The sequence below is a fragment of the Anolis sagrei genome, chromosome 2, assembly GCF_037176765.1.
Source record: "Anolis sagrei isolate rAnoSag1 chromosome 2, rAnoSag1.mat, whole genome shotgun sequence".
Classification (NCBI taxonomy): Eukaryota; Metazoa; Chordata; class Lepidosauria; order Squamata; family Dactyloidae; genus Anolis; species Anolis sagrei.
This window is the reverse complement of record NC_090022.1, coordinates 136,586,978-136,606,699: the sequence shown is the minus strand read 5'-3', so window position 1 is coordinate 136,606,699 and position 19,722 is coordinate 136,586,978. Positions and strand designations below refer to the sequence as shown.

Sequence of the window (19,722 nt, the reverse complement as noted above, 5' to 3'; positions counted from 1 at the left end):
AGTGCACATTGGCATTGTGTGTTTTGTGACCACAACAGTTTTGAGCTGGCTTGGAATTGCATAAATGGCCAATGTAGATGAAGCCTGGGTCTCTTCTTCTACTTGGCTCATGGCAGGGAGGTCTCATTCTAAATGTGTGAAAAGTATAATTGCACACTAGGTTTCTCTTTCTACATGACACTACGGATTGGTTCAGGAATATATCCCCTCATGTTATCCTGTATTGTAAGCATCTAGGATTAACTCCATTTGAAAAAGGTAAGCCTGGTAGTGGATAACATGAAAGAGATGCAAACAAGAAGGATTGCAAAGCCAGCAATTTTGACAAAATGAAAGTAATGTAATAGGTGTGTTGCGCATTTGCTGCTGGGGTTGAGCCGTTACTGGAGAACTCATTGCTTGAAGGCAAGCCAAGCCCTTGATGAAACATTCTGCCTTAATCTTTGCATTCTCATGCAACCAAACCCAGCACCTCAAACACATATAAGGAGAAGTCACCCAGTCCCACATCACAGGGGACTCTCAACCTCCTCCAACCTCTACTCTTCCCTTCTTGTTCCATAACTTTGCCATCCTTATCTACTTTTCTCAAGGAGCCACAATGAGCCGGCAATTTAGTTCCAGATCTTTTTCCACGGGTGGAAGAAGGGGATATCCTGTTTCAGGCAGTGGATTCAGGGTGTGCAATGGCTCAACTTCCATGGTTCCAGTCGGAGGAGTGGGAGCTTTCTCTGGTGGCTTTGGCAGCAGAAGTCTTCACAGCCTTGGTGGAAGCAAGAGGATATCCATGGGCATAGTTTCAGGTGGTGGAGGAGGTGGAGGTTACTTTGCAGGTGGTGTCTGTGGAAGAAACCTTGGCAGTGGTCTAGGATTCAGCAGTTTTAGCACAGGTTATGGAGGTCTAGGAAGTGGGGTAGGCTTTGGTGGTGGTGCATGCTTAGGAGGTGGCATTGCCCTTGGAAGTGGTGTTGGACAGGCTGGTCCTGCTGGAAGCTTTGGTGGTGGAGGATATGGTCCTTCAGGACCAGGTTCCTTACCAGCACCAGGACGCATCCATAATGTTGTTGTTAACAAGAATCTACTGGCTCCTCTGCGTGTGGAAGTTGATCCAGATATTCAGAGGGTCCGGACACAGGAGCGAGAACAAATCAAGACCCTCAACAACAAATTTGCCACTTTCATTGACAAGGTAAGATGGGATAGAGAAAATATTGGTCTGGAGGAGGTACAATAAATAGGTGATAGAACAGAAAAGGAGAACAAAAGTGATTTAATTATAGCTGTATTTTTTTTAAAAAAATATTCAATGAAGTTGCTTTTGGTTTAAGTGGTTGAATTCATACCTTTAAGTCTAGGACTTTACATGATGGCTAGATGTTAGGAAGAAGTTTAGAAGTGAAACTTAAGTGATGGAAGCGGTTGCTTTTGGCAAGCTTACACAGCAGTCTCCATTTGTTTGGAAGATGTTCAAATAAGATGTAACAGACACATGTCAAATATGGATAGAAAAACCTGAAAAGTTGTGCTTCTCTGAATCTTGCTTTCATCCTTAGTTCATACTGGTTTCAAGACTCTCTTTTTTGCTCCTGTACTGGAATTCATATACATATGTTTTCAAAAGCTTGCATTTTTCCCATTCCCAAAAATATGCTTGTGCATATTTTTTAAATTGTATATTCACATTTGTCAACACATTTGACAATGCATTATTTTCTGAAATGTCCTATCAGCCTGGCAAATGTTCTGAGTCTTGAAAGACTGATATACATTTTTTCTTGTAGCAAATCTCAAGGATGCTTTTTCAAGACAGTTGAATCATGCAGATCCCCGCTTCCCCATTTCTAATGTCTAGGATGTTAAAAGTATTGGAATGATCTTTTGTCTGTGAACAATGGTTTGGAGGAGATGGCTGATTGGTAGCTTTCCAGCTCCATGATTCTATTCATTGGTAGATTTCTCAAAAGCTTAAAGGAATTACCAATCATCTGTGAACTCTTAAGGCTGCCCATCTGGATGTCTCAGGTTTTAGTGTGATGTCTTATCACCATGTTCAGGCACATGTAGGTGGAAGGATATTTGTTAGTTTCATTTTCTCTCACACTGGGATGTTCAAACTTTTCCTCTTTTTTGGATATGATCTTTGCAGATTTTAGTCAATTGTTTAAGCATTATCTGAAATGAAATTCTCCCTGTTTTCCATCAGGCAAATCCATTAGGTTATTTCAATGAATAAATAGATTGCTTGTATTGGCCTGTCATACAGGGGTTAAAGATGATATGCTCATCAGTAGAAAGCAGATGGCAACCCTGCTCAGAATAGTGAAGCAATCTGGGTAATTTCTCAGGCACATCTCTAACTAGCAAGGCAGTCATATTTCTGTACTTAAAACAAGACTAGGCGCATTGTGGTCCTCCACAATTAAATCCCTAAATGCCAGGGCTAATTGTGAGAGATGACAGGAGGTTCAATCCACCAACACCTGGAGGACCACATAATTTCCCCACACCTGACAGACAAGGATATGGTGATAAGCCACAAAGCATTTGACCTCCAAGAACATAGATATTCTGCTCCAGAGCAAATGATTTGCAGCCAAAATTCCTCTTGAAAAATATGATTCTCTCCCTAATGTTCATGAGATGCAACTGAATATATAATCCTGCTAGGCATTAAGATTTGTGCAAGAGCTAAGTCTTCTGGGTAAAATGAGAGCTGTAGCAAAGTCATCCCTGGTCTTCCCTTTTCTTTTTTGTCTTCTCGAAATCCTTTTGTAAAGGCAGTGCAAGCTGTTTTTAAATTATTTCCAATTGGAACAGAAATTAAATGTTGTGAATTCATGATTACAGCAAGTTTTGGAACTTCAAGTTTTGAAACTGGAGCCATTTCAAATGTAGTTTTTTAAGTGTGTATTTTTGAGAGCTAGAGTTGTTTTTACTGGTTGCTAAGAAAGATGGTTGCTAAGGGGGCTGGTTGCTAAGAAAGATGCAGGCCATACTGTGTGATCATGGTGGCTAGTTGTTCTTCTCCAACAGTCTTCCTTCTTGTTTTTGCAAATCTCATCACAAGCCAAATTGTTGAAATGCCAGGGAGATTCTAAAAGAATTGGTGATAGAGAAGGTGTGTATCTATCAAGCTTAAAGTAGCTCTTTGCATTTTTGATTAGCGTAACATCTCTCACCTTTTGCACTTCATCTGCAAAGCTTACAGTACATTAAATAGTATCCATGTTAGGAATGTCAATTTAAGAAAAGCCATAGGTTGGAATTCTATTTGCTAGGTTCAGAGTCTTTCTTTCTTATGAAAAGTTTATCAACACAGGCTGTGTATGATGCATATTTATGGTACAAACATAGGTGCATATTTATAGTACAAACACTATAAATCATTAAAAAAGGAGGTTCTGATAGAGGATGCCATGTCCTGAAGTTTTTCCTAAGGAAGGCAGGATTCACTGGCTAACAGGAAGAATAATATACATAGCCTTGGAGACAGGGGGAAATAGGAAAAATCACCTGTTTCTTCTATCAGGTAATATATTTACTCTAGAGAAGGAAACAATGACATTTTAACTGTTATGGCTCAATGCTATGGCATCCTGGGAGTTGCAGTTTTACAAGCCTTTAGCCTTCAATGCTAAAGAGTGCCAGTGCCTCACCAAACTACAGATCCCACAATTCTATAACATTGAGCCATGGCAGTTATAGTGGTATCAGACTGCCTGTATTCTGCAGTGTAGATGCACCCAGAATAAATATTCATACTGAGCAGAAAGAGGTGAACAAAATAACTCTGATGTTATTCAGAATAAGAAGATGGAGGAAAGATGTACCTGAGAAAAATTCCATTCAACTCAGTGAGATATTTTTTCTGAATGGGCCTACACAGGATTGTGGTTTACTCCACTGTCTTTTCAACAGAGGAGAAACAAACCTGCATGTATGTATGACTGGAGACAGGTATGTGCATGTATACTGGAAATGAAATGATTGATGGATAAAAGTGGAAGTTAGGTTTTCATATTCATATGAATGGTTTCTATGCCATGCTATGAATATATAGTTCTCAGGGCCATTTCCTTCATTGGCTTTTCAACAAACTTGTTAAAATAACCATAAAAATGAATAAACAGATGGAGTTATTTTACCATGACAATGATAGGTACCCTCAAACTCCAGTATACTGTTGTAGATACTATACTGTCACCTAAGACTTGATCCCTGAGAAAATTGGGATGTGATTTAACCACACAAATGTGAAATATGTCTTAAGGGTTCCTAAAAAATCAAACAGGATCTTTCATAAGATCTATAAGAACTTCTGTTTCTTGTTTATAGACCACAGCTCTTCAATTAATGAAATTCCATCCAGGTTCTTGATACCACATGGAAAGCCAAACAGTAGCCCTGTCTGGCAAGACATATCTGTTAGTTGTGTCCAACTGAGGGCATGTGTCAACTCTACAAAAGCTTTGGGCTTCACCTTATCATATGAGAACTTGGTGGTGGTTGGACATCTATGTGCAGATTTTCAGTGCTCTGTGCTCACTCATCCATGATATGGATAAAGATCACTCCTTCCATTGACCCTTAAAACATGGACATCTCTGAACAGGAATGGTGAGCCAAGGTTGTATTTTAGACACAACATTCTTCTTCTTCTTCTTCTTCCTCTTCTTCTTCTTCTTCATCAAGGAATGGATGCACTTTCACAATTTTGGATACAAACATAGAAAGTAATATCCAAGGACACTGTCACCTTGGTCCTTAACAAGTTACAGGGTGGTGGCTATATCTTTGATTTTTAGCACCAGTCTTCTCCCACAAATAACACGAGGTCCACTGTCCAGTTTTGTGAAAGATAATTTGCTCTCTCCCAGTAATTTAGGGTGCTATGGAATTGTAGTTTACTGCAGCATCAATACTCTTTGACAGAGAAGGCTGAATATCTTGTAAAACTACAACTCTCATAATATTCAGCCATGGATGTTAGTGATGTCAAAAAGTATTAATTCTACAGTGGAGATGCACTCTTAGAATCATAAAGTTGGAAGGGCTATTTGGTTCAATCCCCAGTCATAATATATATATAACTAAGCACTTCTAAGAGATGGCTATTCAACTTGGCAATCAAGATCCTCAAATCTTGGGAGCAGAAGTTAGAATAGTAATTGTCTTTAACTAGTATGGAATATAAGCAAGTAACTTTTCCAAGCTCTAGCTACTAGAGAATTGTCTGGCAACTGAACTGTACTCTTGTGCCAAGATTTAAAATCATTATCTTGTAAATTGTTACAACATTCCTTGAGGCCAAGTTGTTTATTACTATAATGCTGGCTTTGCAGATGAAGGAGGTGAAGCCGTGAGAAAGAGAGTCCTTTGCCCAGGGCCACCCAGAATGCCTATGGCTGAGTAACAATATACATGTGGTTCCCATGGTCTAAAGTCTGTATTCTGGAATAATTTGGAAATGTAATTATTTGAGTATTGAATATGTTTCTATTCTTGATAGAAGACACTCTAGTGAACACAGTCTAGCCACTAAAGTGAAAACAAAGCATAACAACTGCTCCCTCCTACTTCAGATATCCTATTATTGAGATCATGCCCACTCCCAAAACAAAGGCAAGTCAAATTCATATTGTCATAATGAGCACCTTCTCCCAACAAAATTATTACTATCTTTTGATTTCCCAGAAAAATAAAACTACACCTTCATTATTGTGTAGACCTTACACAGATCTCCCAGCACCCAACAAAAGTGCCTCTCTGCCTTAGCTACCTTAGCTATTGTTAAATAAAGCAAGATGTATATTACAGCAATAGGAGTAATGCATATTTCATGGGGATTGTAGCTTTATAGGGGCTACTTTGTATTTGATATTTGTGACATCGAAAGAGGGGGAACAATACGTAGATAGGAAAGCTTAGAAATTTAGTCCTTGAGGTCTGTTTGGCTTTAAAAGGGTAAAAACATAAGGAGGGTAAGGAAGGGGGGAGGAGTGAGGTGTGAGGGAAGGGTGTTGGGCAGGGGGATTGGGGGAAGGAAAAAAGTTAGACACTTCCGTTTGGTCCACAGATGGATTTCATATTATAAAATATTGAGTTGTCATCTGTTGATTCTGATTCCACGTTTTCTATTGTTTATTTAGCTTATTGTTGTTATTATTTGTCTTTTATTTCTGAATGTTCTTTAGGTAATCTTTACAGTAACTCCAGTTGGTCTGTCTCTCCTTGTTCTTGTTTTCCATTAAACACGATAGCTTCTCCAAGTCCATAAAATCTATAACCTTTTTAGTCCATTCATCCGCCGAGGGAGTTTCTTTGGTTTTCCACTTTTGGGCAATTAGCATCCTTGCCGCGGATGCGAGGTAGAAGAAAATTTTTTCCTCGTTGTTCTTCAGGGCCGGGTCTGTCATGTTGAGCAGGTAGTATTCCGGCTTCATTTCTAATCTTGTTTTGATTATTTTTTGTGTATGTTTGTGGACGATTGACCAGAATTGTTGGATTCCCTTACACTTCCAGAACATATGATAATATGTCCCGGTCTCCTTCTTACACTTCCAGCACTTTGTTAGGGGCTACTTTGTTAAGGTTTTAATACTATAAAAGTAGGTATGTGTGTTTATGCGTATAAGTATATATATATGTACACACGTGCATGTATATCTGACCATACACGTGTGTACATTCCTTGCTGACCATCCCAAGGAATAAAAAGATCAGACATAAGAAATAGGATAAAGTAGGGTACTATCTTTATTGACTGTTGCCTTTCTGTTTTTTGGTGATAACAAAGTCACATGAGGGGAGCAATTTGGGACCTCATCACATTAGATGAGGTCCTCATCTTATGACATTTCCTCAATGTAGCCTGCACGGAGTCCATCAGCTCTCATCCCATTATGCACATCTACTTCCAGTGGGACTCCATGTCAGCTGAGTTAAGTAGTGTGAAAGGAGGGGGGAAACTGAATATGAGAGACTACTCATGTTTAGGTAGAGAATCATGGGAACAAAGTAGGATTACTCAAGAAAGCTATGTTTTGCAGTGTGTGATGGGCAAGTAGGTGGTCCAGGTGATGTGGGATGCTGGGTGACAGATTTGCCCTGCTGCCCCATGATTTTCCTCACTGCTCTACAGGTCCTCCTGTTGTTCCCCACATTAAGGACCTCAATGTGATGAGGCCATTTGTCTGAAAGCAGACCAGAACCCCCAGATTTCTGGGGGGACGGGGACCATAGCCATTGAAAGGAATCTTTGAAACTCAGTGTTGCTCTCAGGTCCAGCTAATAAAATGGAAGGCCAGCCAGAGGGTATAAGGATCCAAGACCCAGAGACAAGCCAAGAACAGGAAAATTTTCCCCAAGCTTTAGGCTGTATGATACATAACACCAGTTCCAAATTATCGTCCTATACAAATGTGCTAGAAGATTTATCACTAGTTTGTTTCCTCCTGTCAGAGAGACCTTTTAAAGATACCATGGGTGGCTGGAGGGGTCTGGATGCCATCCTTCAAAGGAAACCCCCAGTTTAGGTTGGGGGTGGGGACAGAAACCGAGGAGGAGGTAGGTTATCTTAACCTGCTTCCTTCCAAGTTTCTGCCCTGTCCATAGTCTCCATATAATCCAAAATCTTCCATCTGCATTACAATGGCAGTATAGATGAGACCAAACTAGTTCTCAACGTTTCTTTCTGCTTTGCTCCTCAGCTATCATCTTAGTCCTCAAAACAGCAACTAAAGTGCTATACTAAATTCAAAACTTTCATTTGATGTGGTGCTTGCCAGAAACATAAAATTGTTAAGGGCTTGTTGTGTACATGCCTTCAAATAACTTGCAGACTTAGGGTGAACCCTTAAATTTCATAGGGAATTCTTAAGAAAAGAATACTCAAAGATGGCTTGCCAGTTACTTCCTTACAAATTGTCTCCCATTCAAGTACGAACCAGATCTGGCCCTGATTAAATTAAAAGATCAGATGGTACCTTGTGCTGATTTGTTATGAAATAATAGACATGTTAAACCAAATTAATTGCATCAAAATACATGTGCTATTATCCTTAAACTCTTCTGAATAAAAGTGTACACCTCAAAGTACTGTTAACCTCTTAGTTGTTTTTGCTATCATGACATAGCTACCTCCCTGAACAAGCTGATTTGTTATTTAGTTAGTATCTGAGATATTCTGAGGGAGGAGGGTGTGTGCAGGCAGTTCCTGTCTCCCTTGCAAGATGCATTTCAAAAAAGGCCAGAAAACAAGAAAAAAGAAGACAGATGAGCTTTATGGGCATTTTTGTGAAAAATAAGAAACAAATATTTTGCTTTTCCTCTACCTTCCCTGCCAATCAGTTAAGGAATGTGGTACCAGACCAAATGCATCATATTAGATGAATGGAACCAGAAAAATCTTTCCAAAGATGGAAAGAATTTACTCTGATCATCAAAATCTTTTGATATTGTGGAATTCCTCTGCTGGTTGAACAGTGGTGGAAGCAATGACTAGAATCCTGTTGGTGAGTTCTAGCTAGAGTAGACCTATTATATTGATTACTGAAAGGTGTCAGCTCACAGCAGCTGCTCCCAATGAAGACACAGGAATGTGCTCTGGTATCAACGAGAAACTTTACTACTGGATGCATGGACATGTGAAAAGCCGACCCCCCCCCCCCCAATTTGAAAGTACATTTCCCGTCAAGTCAAAACCCCGCGCAACATTCCTGCCAAGCTACAAGCCGTTGTCTTTCAAGGTCAATGTCCTACGTCAGGATCCCAGGTTCCAGCGCCAAACCCCAAGGCCTGGAAGCTGGTTCCTGACAGAAAGGTGAGACAACATATCATTCAATTGCAATGATTATTTCTTCTCAGTTGGTACTAAGGACTTAACCACATTACAGAATTTTAGTATCCTAGGGCACTTGGAGGATGCTGAGAGGATGGAGCTTGCCAGATCCCATCTGATGATGCACAGCAACTTCCAGCAGGAATCTGTCCTCCCAGCATCCCCCAAGCATCTTAGGATGCTGCCCAAAGAACATGAGAGGTTTCCTGTATTCTCATTGAGATGAACAGAGGTAAGCTGGGTGGTGATACTTTACTTTGTGGGATGGGGAAAGCACCAATGTGGGGCATGGGGTGATGGTTTTCCCTGCTGCCCCATGGATCCACTATGCTGTCTGGTGAATCACCCTGCTATCACTCACAAATTGGACTGCAATGTGATGAGTTCCTTAGAACAGGTCAATCTTTCCAAATTCCTTCCTTTCCCTTCAGTCAAATGTGACCCACGAAAACCTGCTGCAATGGGATGGGAAAGATTTACCCATGATGATAGAGTCCTATCATAAGACTATACCATATAAAAACATATTAACACATTATAAGAATATCTTGACATGAGATCACAAACGATCTTCAAGAAAGATAAACAGATGTCTCCTTTCCTTTGCCCCCCCCCCCCCCTGTCATGTTTCAGGTGAGATTCCTTGAGCAACAGAACAAAGTATTGGAGACCAAGTGGGACTTGCTATACCAGCAGGGAACTCCAGCTCTGAGAGACAATCTGGAGCCACTTTATGAAGCTTACATTGACACCCTTCGAAGGCAGTTTGAGAGCCTCACCAATGACAAGAATCACCTGGATATAGAATTGAAGAACACACAAGAGCTGGTTGAGGACTTCAAGAGCAAGTAAGTAAAAAGTATGCTTCTCTGCATTTTGGTTAAGATTAAGTGTAGTAAAAGGTAGATATGTGCATGGTAGCTGGGAGACATCAGACATCAGAATTCACCCAAAAGAAGGCAAAATAATGACATTACTTGTTCTGGCCAGTTTTATTCATACTCCTTTTAAACATCTTCATGGTTGTTGTTGTTGTTGTTTTCATACTGCCACTTGTTGATGTTCTCATTACTAATTTCCTTCTTCCACTTCACTTGATTCAGAGCATCCCTGAAAAGCTATTACCTTTCCTTCTAGATGTTTGGTCTGCACTATGTTAGGCGCTGCCTTCTGTACTTCCTTTTAGATTCTCAATGTCTTTGATGCCCCTCATAAATTCTGCCAAACTATTCCTACAGAGAGGAATATGCTACACTGGAGTGTGGTGAAGTCTCCTTCCCTAGAGATGTTTAAAGCAGTGGCAGGATGTCCATCTATCAGAATTCTTTTGATGGGGTGTCCCTGCATGGTCTTGGTAGTTATTGAATACTGGGTCAAGAGGTACAACCAATTGATTGAACATGCATTTTCAAAGTTTTGAATGTTCACCATTAAGTCTTGCCCCGCTTCAGTGAATAGGCAGTAATGTTGTTTACAATTTACACACCCATGCTAAAATACTACTTCACTCTCACCCATGACTGAAAGAGAAGACTTTAATTCCACCACAATAATGACTGGTAGTCACCATGTCAGTGCTTCAGTGAACCTATTTTGGATTTGAGTGTGAACTTTAAAGGAGCCATTGCTTTAACTATTACATTTCGTTAAAGGTGATGAACTTATTTTGAGGACAGAGTTCTGTAATGTTCAGTATAAAATCCAGAATAGATTTACCATGGAAGTTAAGTGCATTGAAATATTCTTGGTAGAGAACAAGTCTATTCACAATGGAGATACAGAGCGATATACATTGTGTTCCTTTAGGGAAGAAATAAAATTGCCATTGTTTTCTTCAATGGAAAAAATGTTGAAAACTGTGCAGTATTTGGAGACAATTTATTTTTTTGGGAACTATTGTTTTACAAAAAAACAACAACAAAAAGCAAAACAAAACTCCACACAACTATTTGTATAGAATGAGGATTATTCTGAACAGGAATGTTATTTTCTGTACAAAAATGCTGTTTTATATGCAGGAGGTCTGTTTACTGCATAGAATTGTTTCTGTCTGCATGAAAGTTTATGCATTTTTCATTCAACATTTTTCCCTCTTCCCATAAATATATTTTGTACACTTTTTCAGGTGAGCATTTTGTGCACTGTTTATAATGCACATATTTTCGTTTGACTCCTTTTTGTGCCCACTTTTATCAAATGTATGAAATGTTGTGGAAGTATGTACTTTTTATCTACTACATTAAAGAATTCCAATTTTGAAGTATAAATGCATTCTGGTTAATATTTAGGCTTAGGAATTATTAATTTCTGAATTTTAGCTTGAATTGTAAAGGGAATAAATTTCACAAGTAGCTATTTTTGAAGCTGGATAATATCAGACTCACCTTCTGCAAAAGTATCTAAGAAAAAAACCCATTGATTAACCCTTTTTTCAGGTACTGAAGCTGCTACAACTGAATCTTTACTCTTTAATATTAATAAGTCCCATTAAATACAGTTCAAGTAACATGCACATGACTGGGCCACAGACTAAGACTCCATCTAGACTGCCATATAAAATCTACATTCTCTGCTTTGAACTGGATTATATTGCATGTAGACTCAGATAATCCAGTTCAAAGCAGATAATGTGGATTATCTGCTTTGATAGTCTGGATTATATGGCACTATAGAAGGGACCAAAGACTCCATTGAACGTCAAGGCAGCCCATTCTTCTGCTGAATAGTTCTTACCACCATAGTTCTTTTCCCCCTAATGCTTAGGTGGAATCTCTTTCCCTGCAGTTTTCCGTGCTATTGTTTATGTATGGTGTGTGGTATTTTCTGGTTCATAGCTAGTGTGCTATAAAATCCATCATGAAACTATAGGTAGCAAATAGGCTTGAAGCAGTAACCTCTGCCAAGCTTGTGGTCTTTCTAAAAGCTTATAATGAAGATATATACACTGAGTAGTGTAAAATACGTCAGTAATGATAATGTTGGTGGCCTGAATCCTATTCTGTAATGAAAATGCTATTTTTCAGACAGAAAATGCTACAGACTGGGATTTATTCCGCTCAAACTTTATGTGCAGTTTTCAGTGCAAAAAATGCTTTCCCCTGTGTATAAAGTGTTTTGGTGCAATAATACCAAATTGTTAGATAGACAACCTCATCATATGGGGCTAGTTCATATCAAATGACATCATGCCAGCTCTGTGGGTGCAGAGGGGCGAAACTGTTGTGCCGCCACTGTCCTGGAAACATAGGAGGCTTCCTGTGTTGCTCAATCTTTGGGGGGAAGCTGCATGCACCACATGTGCTCCATGCTTCCCCCCATGTGATTGCCCTCCCAGTGAGGCAGGTGATGCGGATGATGCAAGATGTTGGGCTCCTTATTCCCCATGCTTTGCGGTGGAGTACACCGCCACCTCCTTCAGTCGCTGGCCATCTGATGAGGTGGTAAGTCTGAATCACTGATGGTTCAAAATTCCAATTGGCAACATCATGTAGAAAAAAAGTGAAAGCATACAAATAACAATGTTATACTTTTAACAGGTACGAGGATGAAATTAACAAACGTACAGCTTGTGAAAACGACTTTGTGGTGCTCAAAAAAGTAAGTACCGCTGGACTGTATCCTGTACTAGACTTCTGCTTCGAGAAGAGGTGCAGTAGAAGCAGAGTTGTCAATCCCTGTCTCCACTACGTTGCCCCAAAACTCCCAAAAACTTGCTCTGGGAGGCTGCCAATAAAATGGAAATAAATCAGAAAGCTTTGCCAGGCAGTTACCAGGCCTATAAAATGAAGGCAGCAAAGTGAAAGAGAGAGTGAAAAGTGGGTTTTGGCAAATTATTTTAGAAAAACTGAGGATGGAATGATTACTCTTATTTCACATGGACTGTGATCCAAAAACATGTATCTATGCAGTATAAGAGTAACAACAAATATCAACAATCTTTTATTTCTAACATTCACTGTCACAACAACAAGCATACAGAAGATAGTTTTTGCCATTGCATTTACACAGCAGTTCATGTTAGGAGCGAAACAAAATTTTACACCTCTGTAATCTAGAAAGTTTCTCATATGCAAATAAAAATGTTTTAGACTGTTAAGTCGTTGTTTATTTTAATAAATTTGCAAGTATGTTTTCACAAAGAACATTATTCTTGCACTCACTTGTAAGGCATTTCCACTTTATTTAGTTTCATTATTATTTGTTCATTGTCTATCATCAAAATGTATAGTCTACACCGAACTGTAATGTGGATATATTCTACTCAATAGTAACAGTAACCTTTTGCTAAATAGTGATCTTATGTTTCTTCCCCAGGATGTGGATGGCTCCTACATGCACAAGATAGATCTGGGATCCAAGGCTGATTCCTTGACTCAACACATTCAGTTCTTAAGAGCACTCTTTGAGACAGTAAGGATCCTTTCATTCCTCTTTTATCTGATTGGCACCACATTTTTGTACCATCTTCAAAAAACAATATCCATGGGTTTTGATATGGGCAACAGATCTGCTGATTAAAACATAATCCAATGTGTGACCAATGTGGCATTTCAGCATATATGGTGGGCATCCCACAGACATTGTAATGTATGTATTTTAGTACAATAAACTGGTGGTTTTCTTTTCCCAATGTTGACCAGTAATATTGGATGTGATCTGTGGGCCATGTGTAATTCCCTAAGTTATTATAGATGTAGCCAGGACTCTACAGCAAAATCCATATTTATCATGTGCACTAAAATACTCCTTCCATCCTAAACTGATAAATGAAATCATTATCATTCCCACAGGAATTGTCTCAGGTCCAATCCCAGGTTAGAGATACCAATGTTGTTCTACAAATGGACAACAATCGAGATCTGGATCTCAATGGCATCATCGCTGAAGTCAGAGCCCAATATGAAGATATTGCCAACAGAAGCAGAAATGAGGCAGAAACTTGGTATCAAAGCAAGGTGAGAGTCTCTTCAACAACTGGTGGACACTTTTCATTGGCATTAAAAGAAAAACTCCCCTAAATTTAAAATGGAAATCTTCCACGGTTTAGGAATTCACATTGGCATTGAAAAATGAGTTCACTGTCTCCCAATCCCTTAATTTCATCTGCATAAATTTTCTTGTCTTAGACAGTACAACTCATTCCTTAATGTTTTGGAAAATGAAATGGATAATTTGTCAAAGATAACTGATATAATACTTTTCTGGCTTCATCTTCTGTCACTTTATAATCTGAAGCTAACAAGTACCTAATCTGACACCAAACAATTCCTTGATCTCTCTCTCTCTCTCTCTCTCTCTCTCTCTCTCTCTCATTTGTTTTTGTTATTGGGAGAGATATAGTGACTGTTGCTTTGCTTTGTTCCAGTATCAAGAACTTCAAACCACAGCTCAGAAACACTGTGATGAACTGAAAACCACCAAAGATGACATTGCAGAGATGAGTCGGATTGTCCACAAACTTCGTGCAGAAATTGAAATAGTGAAGAAAGCGGTAAGACACAGCATTTTGTTTTCTTACCACTTAGGGTGTAACTATTCTAGGGCAATCAGTTCACCGAGACAACTATGAAGGGTTTCATCATTATGATTAGGAGCACCCAGTGGCACAATTGTGCTGGCAGGACTGAAGACTGACAGGTTGGAGGTTCGAATCCAGGGAGAGTGTGAATGAGCTTCCTCTGTGAGCTCTACCTCCCCATGCAGGGATATGAGAGAAGCCTCCCACAAGGATGGTAAAACATCAAAACATCTGGGCATCCCCTGGGTAATGTCCTTAATGACGGCTGATTCTCACACCAGAAGCAAATGTACAGTTTCTAAAGTCACTCCTGACAGGGGAAAAAACCCCCATTATGATTATTTTTAACATTATAATATAAATGTCACTGTAAGGTTTTTTTGTTGTTTAGCATCAAGTTGGTTTCAACTTCCGATGACCTTATGGAGGAGATATTTCCAAGACCCCCTTTCTACATTTATTTTTCCTATGATTTCATTCTCTACAGTTCTCAATCATATGTACTGCATATATACCTGGAATCTGAACAACCAGTTCTTAATCTGATAAAGTAAGCTAGACACCTGCAATGCTCTTACTACACAAAATGTGGTTATACTGAAGGTTCTCCAGGACCCAAGAATGTGGATGTGGAACTGGAGTATAGAATTTAGTTTCTGTGGTATGGATGAGGCTGCCCAGTCAACAGAATATCAGGAGAATCAAGCATTGAACATGTCTTTTCTTAGTATTTGTTTGACTTCATTGCTTCTTCATCCAGACTATGTCAGTTCCAGGTATGACAAAAGTGCTACTACCAGCAATAAAAGTACTGTCATCCCTTTGACCTCATTCCATGAAAAGTACAATTGCATCATTAGCTACAAGGAGGCAATGCAAAAATCAATGAAAGCAGCAATGTCAGAACAAAAGGGCACTTTGAAAATAAAGTGGCTAATTGCTCAGGATCTATTCTTAGATCAGTGTGTAGAATAGTTACTTTTAGGCTTTTATCCCAGAATCTTCCAAGCAACAATCACCATGATGGTTCAGGATTCTAAGGATAGGCCTCTTCAAAATTAATGTTTCTAAGCTCTGTGTGGAACATCTATAGTAAACCATCCACTGAGAGGGCAAGACTTGAGTTGGTATGTGCTTTCATTTATAGTAATTTTCGGCATGGATTTTCTCAGCAAATATTTCTTCAGATGAAGTTTCCTGTTTTCTTTCACTGGTTGAGAGAGAGTGACTTGCTCAAAATCACCCAGTGATTTTCCATGAATGAATGAGAATTCTGATTCTGGTCTTTCAGTGTCTTAGTCCAACACTCAAGTCACTATACCATGTTGGCTCTCATATTTGAGTACAAGTATAGAAGGTTGCCCATTATACTGAAAATAAAAGTCCCTTGAAAGAAAAATGTATTTGAAAGAAACATCTGCCATCAAATTATCTTCATTTGGAAGAGCTCACAAAGTTGCTTGGGGTTTCAGCCATGTGGAAGATCGTGTCTCTTTTCTGTGAGATAGTATTTACAGAAAGAAGTAGGAAGCTAAGCCTTGTTCTTAAAGGCCAGATTAACTACGAGAGACATTTCTCCTTTCCTGTTTCAGGTTAATGGTCTGCAGTCATCCATTGCAGAATCTGAACAACGTGGAGAGATAGCCCTCAAAGATGCTCAGAAAAAGCTGCTTGACTTGCAGACCGCCTTAACAGCCTCAAAGGATGAACTGGCTCGTCTACTGCGTGACTACCAGGAACTGATGAATGTGAAGTTGGCTTTGGATGTAGAGATTGCAACTTACAGGACCCTGCTGGAGGGGGAGGAGAGCAGGTAAGTACAGACCAGGAAATTGGACATATCTGAGAGAACAGGTAGCCAAGTGCTTTTTTTTTCTTTTTGGGTTAGCATGGGGTGTGACATTTCAAATACGACTGCTTATTCTGATCAAAAGATTACTCACCCATCATTGACTTGTAAGTTTTGCTAGGATTGTGGAGAGTTCCTTCAGCAAGAACAGCCAGCCAATTAAAAGCAACATAAAATAAATGGATTCTCAAGGCCAGAACTGATGGCAAAATGCCCTTGGAAGGGAATACCATAAACGTAGGCAATACAGGGCATATTATATCTTTCTGAGTTTGATGTGATCCACAGAATTTTAGTTGTATGCCTAACATACAACTTCATCATACTAGTAGAGCCCCATGCCACTCATTGCACAATGCACACTCTGATGGGGCTCCTGATCAACTGTGGTGCAAGTGTCCTACAACACTTTGCCTACAACACAGGAGGTTTCACGTGTTCCATTGGGAACAATGGGGTCAGTGTGGGGGAGAAGCAGCATGGTGATGTTCCTCATGTATGATGGGAAAGCATAGCTGTGGATGAGGCAGAGTGTGGGACAACATGATTGCCCTGCAGAATTCACCATGGAGGCTGGTGAATCACCCCGTTGCCCCTAATCAATGTGCTGAAGTCCTTATTCTCATTTTATCATGGTTCCTTCTCAATCTCATTTTCCATGCCTTTAAGATAGCATGTAAGTAAGGAATGTATTGTCGAAGGCTTTCATGGCTGGAATCACTGGGTTGTTGTAGGTTTTTTTGGGCTATATGGCCATGAGGTCACAACCTCTGAGGATGCTTACCATAGATGCAGGTGAAACATCAGGAGAGAATGCCTCTAGAACATGGCCATATAGCCAAAAAACAAAACAAAACCTACAACAACCCGTGTAAGGAATAATTAAAGAAGTGTTCTTGGAGGAGCAGATATATCTGATCAAGCTCACTTTGCTGTCAGTTAGATAAATTCCTATAACAAAGAAAGGTATTTGGCTGGTATGTCAAGAACTGCTCTTATTTCAACATGGCGTTTCTCCTTCCCCTATTATAGGATGTCAGGTGAATGCCCAACCCCTGTAAACATCTGTAAGTATAACACTTTCACTATTCAGATTATTTGGAAAGTTACCTTAATGCTTGAGAGACAGAAAAGATATCTTAACCAACTTTTCCATTCCTACAGCTGTGATCAGCAGTTCCAGCACCATCAGTGGTGGCGGTGGAGGAGGCGGATACAGTGTTGGAGGAGGAAGTGGATATGGCATTGGAGGAGGAAGTGGAATGAGCCTTGGTGGAGGGGGAGGGGGATATGGTCTAGAAGGGGGAAGTGGACTGAGCCTTGGTGGAGGGGGAGGCGGCTATGGTGTAGGAGGAGGAAGTGGAATACGCCTTGGTGGAGGAAGTGGCAGTGGACACATTAGTACTGGTGGAGGAAAAATCACCCGGTTTAGCAGTGGAGGCAGCCTGAGTGGTTCAGGCAACATCGCTAGTGGAGGATACAGCTATGGAGGGAGCAGCTCAGGCATGAAGATCTTGCCAACCACAAGCTCCTTCAGCAGAATAAGCAGCTAAAGTTCTGTTTTTAAAAAGTTGTGCTATTCTTACTTTAAGAAACAACAAAATGTCCTACAATTACAAAACTTGACATTATTTAACTCAGAGATATCTACTAATAATTTTCCCAAGTACAATATTTCCTCAACAGAGATATCATTTAAAATATTTCATATGCCATTAGAGTGTTAACTATGGCCCACTCTAAGCCAACAGATATGTTTGTTTGGGCACCTTTGTACCATTTCAAACTCAAGATGGAGAATGGTGTACTGGTGTCTTTCCTCAGCTAAATTGGGGGGGGGGGGAGGGGTGTTCCTTGCACATACAAAGCCAGTTAGTAAGAAGGCTGTCTATAGTATTTCTCCCTTACAAGCTGATTTTGTGATGTATAAGCACTGCTCATTTCCTAATAACAGAGCAACAGGTATCCACCTACAGACACTGAAATGGCACAGGCTATTCTGATTGTATGTGGTTTTAGCTGTTTCTGATCAATTCAGCTGGACACCAAGCCACATAACAATGCAGATGGGGAAATGCATCTTCATGATTCTGTAATATTTTCAGATGTTAACGTTTTATCTATTAATATCATGTTGGCTCCAAGGTCATTATAAAGTTGCTCAACTCTTCAGCAAACGGTAGCATAGTTTGTTTGAGGATTTCTGTTTCTTTATTTTGTCCCTAACTACAAAAGGACAGCACTACAAACTTTTTATACCAAAAGAGAAAAGGATGCTGACTTGTAACTAAAGCAGAAAAAAGCCCCAATAGCACAAGAAAAAAGTGTTGTTTCTGAAAACTCCAATGTACTTACAAATGTTTTATTGTAAACAGTTTTACAGTTCACATAGGTTTTAAAGCAGCTTTTGTTCCTATTCAAGTGTTACATATTGCTAACAATGAGCAACAGCTCAATCATCCAACCAATTCATTGTCTGTTTCATGTATCTGATATAATAATCTCTTGTCAATAAAAAAAAAATCATACTACAATAAACCTGTTAGTTTTTAAGGTATCCTTTGTTCTTTTGTTGTGTTTATAGCTGAACATACAGTATTGCTATCCTATTAACATTGCTATCTGTTGACTACACAAAAAGGGGCTGAAATGTCACTCATGATAAGGCATTGAGTGAACCACCTATCTGAAGTGGTAGGCAAGTTTTGTATATTCAGTGAGTGGAACAAGAAAAGGAATGAGAATGTTGCATGACACAATATTTCTTTGTTTTTTAAAGCGGGCATGAAGTCAACATCTTGCCAAAATTCTAAGGAATTAGTCCCTTAAGTTTGCCAAAAAACAGAGCGACCTCCTTTGGGCCTAAGAGAGAATCCTACTAAAGATAGCTGGGAGTACTGTTACCAAGATATCTTTGTCTTTGCCATGCTCATGCACTACTTCTTTTTGGTCACACTTTGTTCTGAACAAGTTTCTGAATCGCCAGAAGGCATTGCAAAATCTGCTTACTACAGATAAATGAGATGCACCAGTACACCCTGGGCTAAAGTGCACCCATCACATCCCCTCCAGTATTACAATCTGTTTGCAAGCTAATGTCCATGAGTGTCTGTTTTTCAGATATGAAAGAATTTGAAAAAACTTTATTTATACTCCGCCCTATCTCCCCTGGGGACTCAGGGCAGGTTCCAACAAATAAAAAGGTGAACATTCAATGCCTCAGTAACAATAACTACACATATAAAACCCACATAAAGAGCAACTTAAATGTAACAACTATAATTTAAATAAAACATAATCAATTGAAAATTATAACATAGAACTTCAGTTAACACATAACTAACTTAAAACATCTGACTTAATAGAGCAAAACAACATGAAGGTTCACAAATGTGTGCATACATTATATGGCCAAAGTTGTTAAATGGGCTAATGTGATCTAACAAGGCACCATCACCATCACCCCTCCAAGAAAATTATTAGTGCAAAGCCTATCATTACAAAAATTGAGGCACT

At 39.5% G+C, this 19,722-nt stretch overlaps 1 protein-coding gene across 1 annotated transcript; it reads left to right on the top strand.

Annotated features, from left to right (window-relative positions):
• Nucleotides 1-450: 450 nt before the first annotated feature.
• LOC132768378 (keratin, type II cytoskeletal 6A-like) lies at nt 451-18,759 on the top strand. Its single transcript, XM_060764195.2, has 9 exons — nt 451-1,189; nt 9,473-9,687; nt 12,376-12,436; nt 13,154-13,249; nt 13,630-13,794; nt 14,205-14,330; nt 15,950-16,170; nt 17,239-17,273; nt 17,371-18,759. Exons 1-9 carry the CDS (start codon nt 602-604, stop codon nt 17,757-17,759), a joined length of 1,896 nt encoding a protein of 631 aa, XP_060620178.2. The 5' UTR covers nt 451-601; the 3' UTR covers nt 17,760-18,759.
• The last annotated feature ends 963 nt before the right edge of the window (nt 18,760-19,722 follow it).

Excerpts from the sequence above, each read along its gene's own strand:
- LOC132768378 (XM_060764195.2), top strand. The coding sequence starts at position 602 with ATGAGCCGGCAATTTAGTTCCAGATCTTTTTCCACGGGTGGAAGAAGG. Across the intron at positions 13,795-14,204 it reads AAACTTGGTATCAAAGCAAG|TATCAAGAACTTCAAACCAC; the intron begins GTGAGAGTCTCT and ends GCTTTGTTCCAG. Across the intron at positions 16,171-17,238 it reads CTGGAGGGGGAGGAGAGCAG|GATGTCAGGTGAATGCCCAA; the intron begins GTAAGTACAGAC and ends CCCCTATTATAG.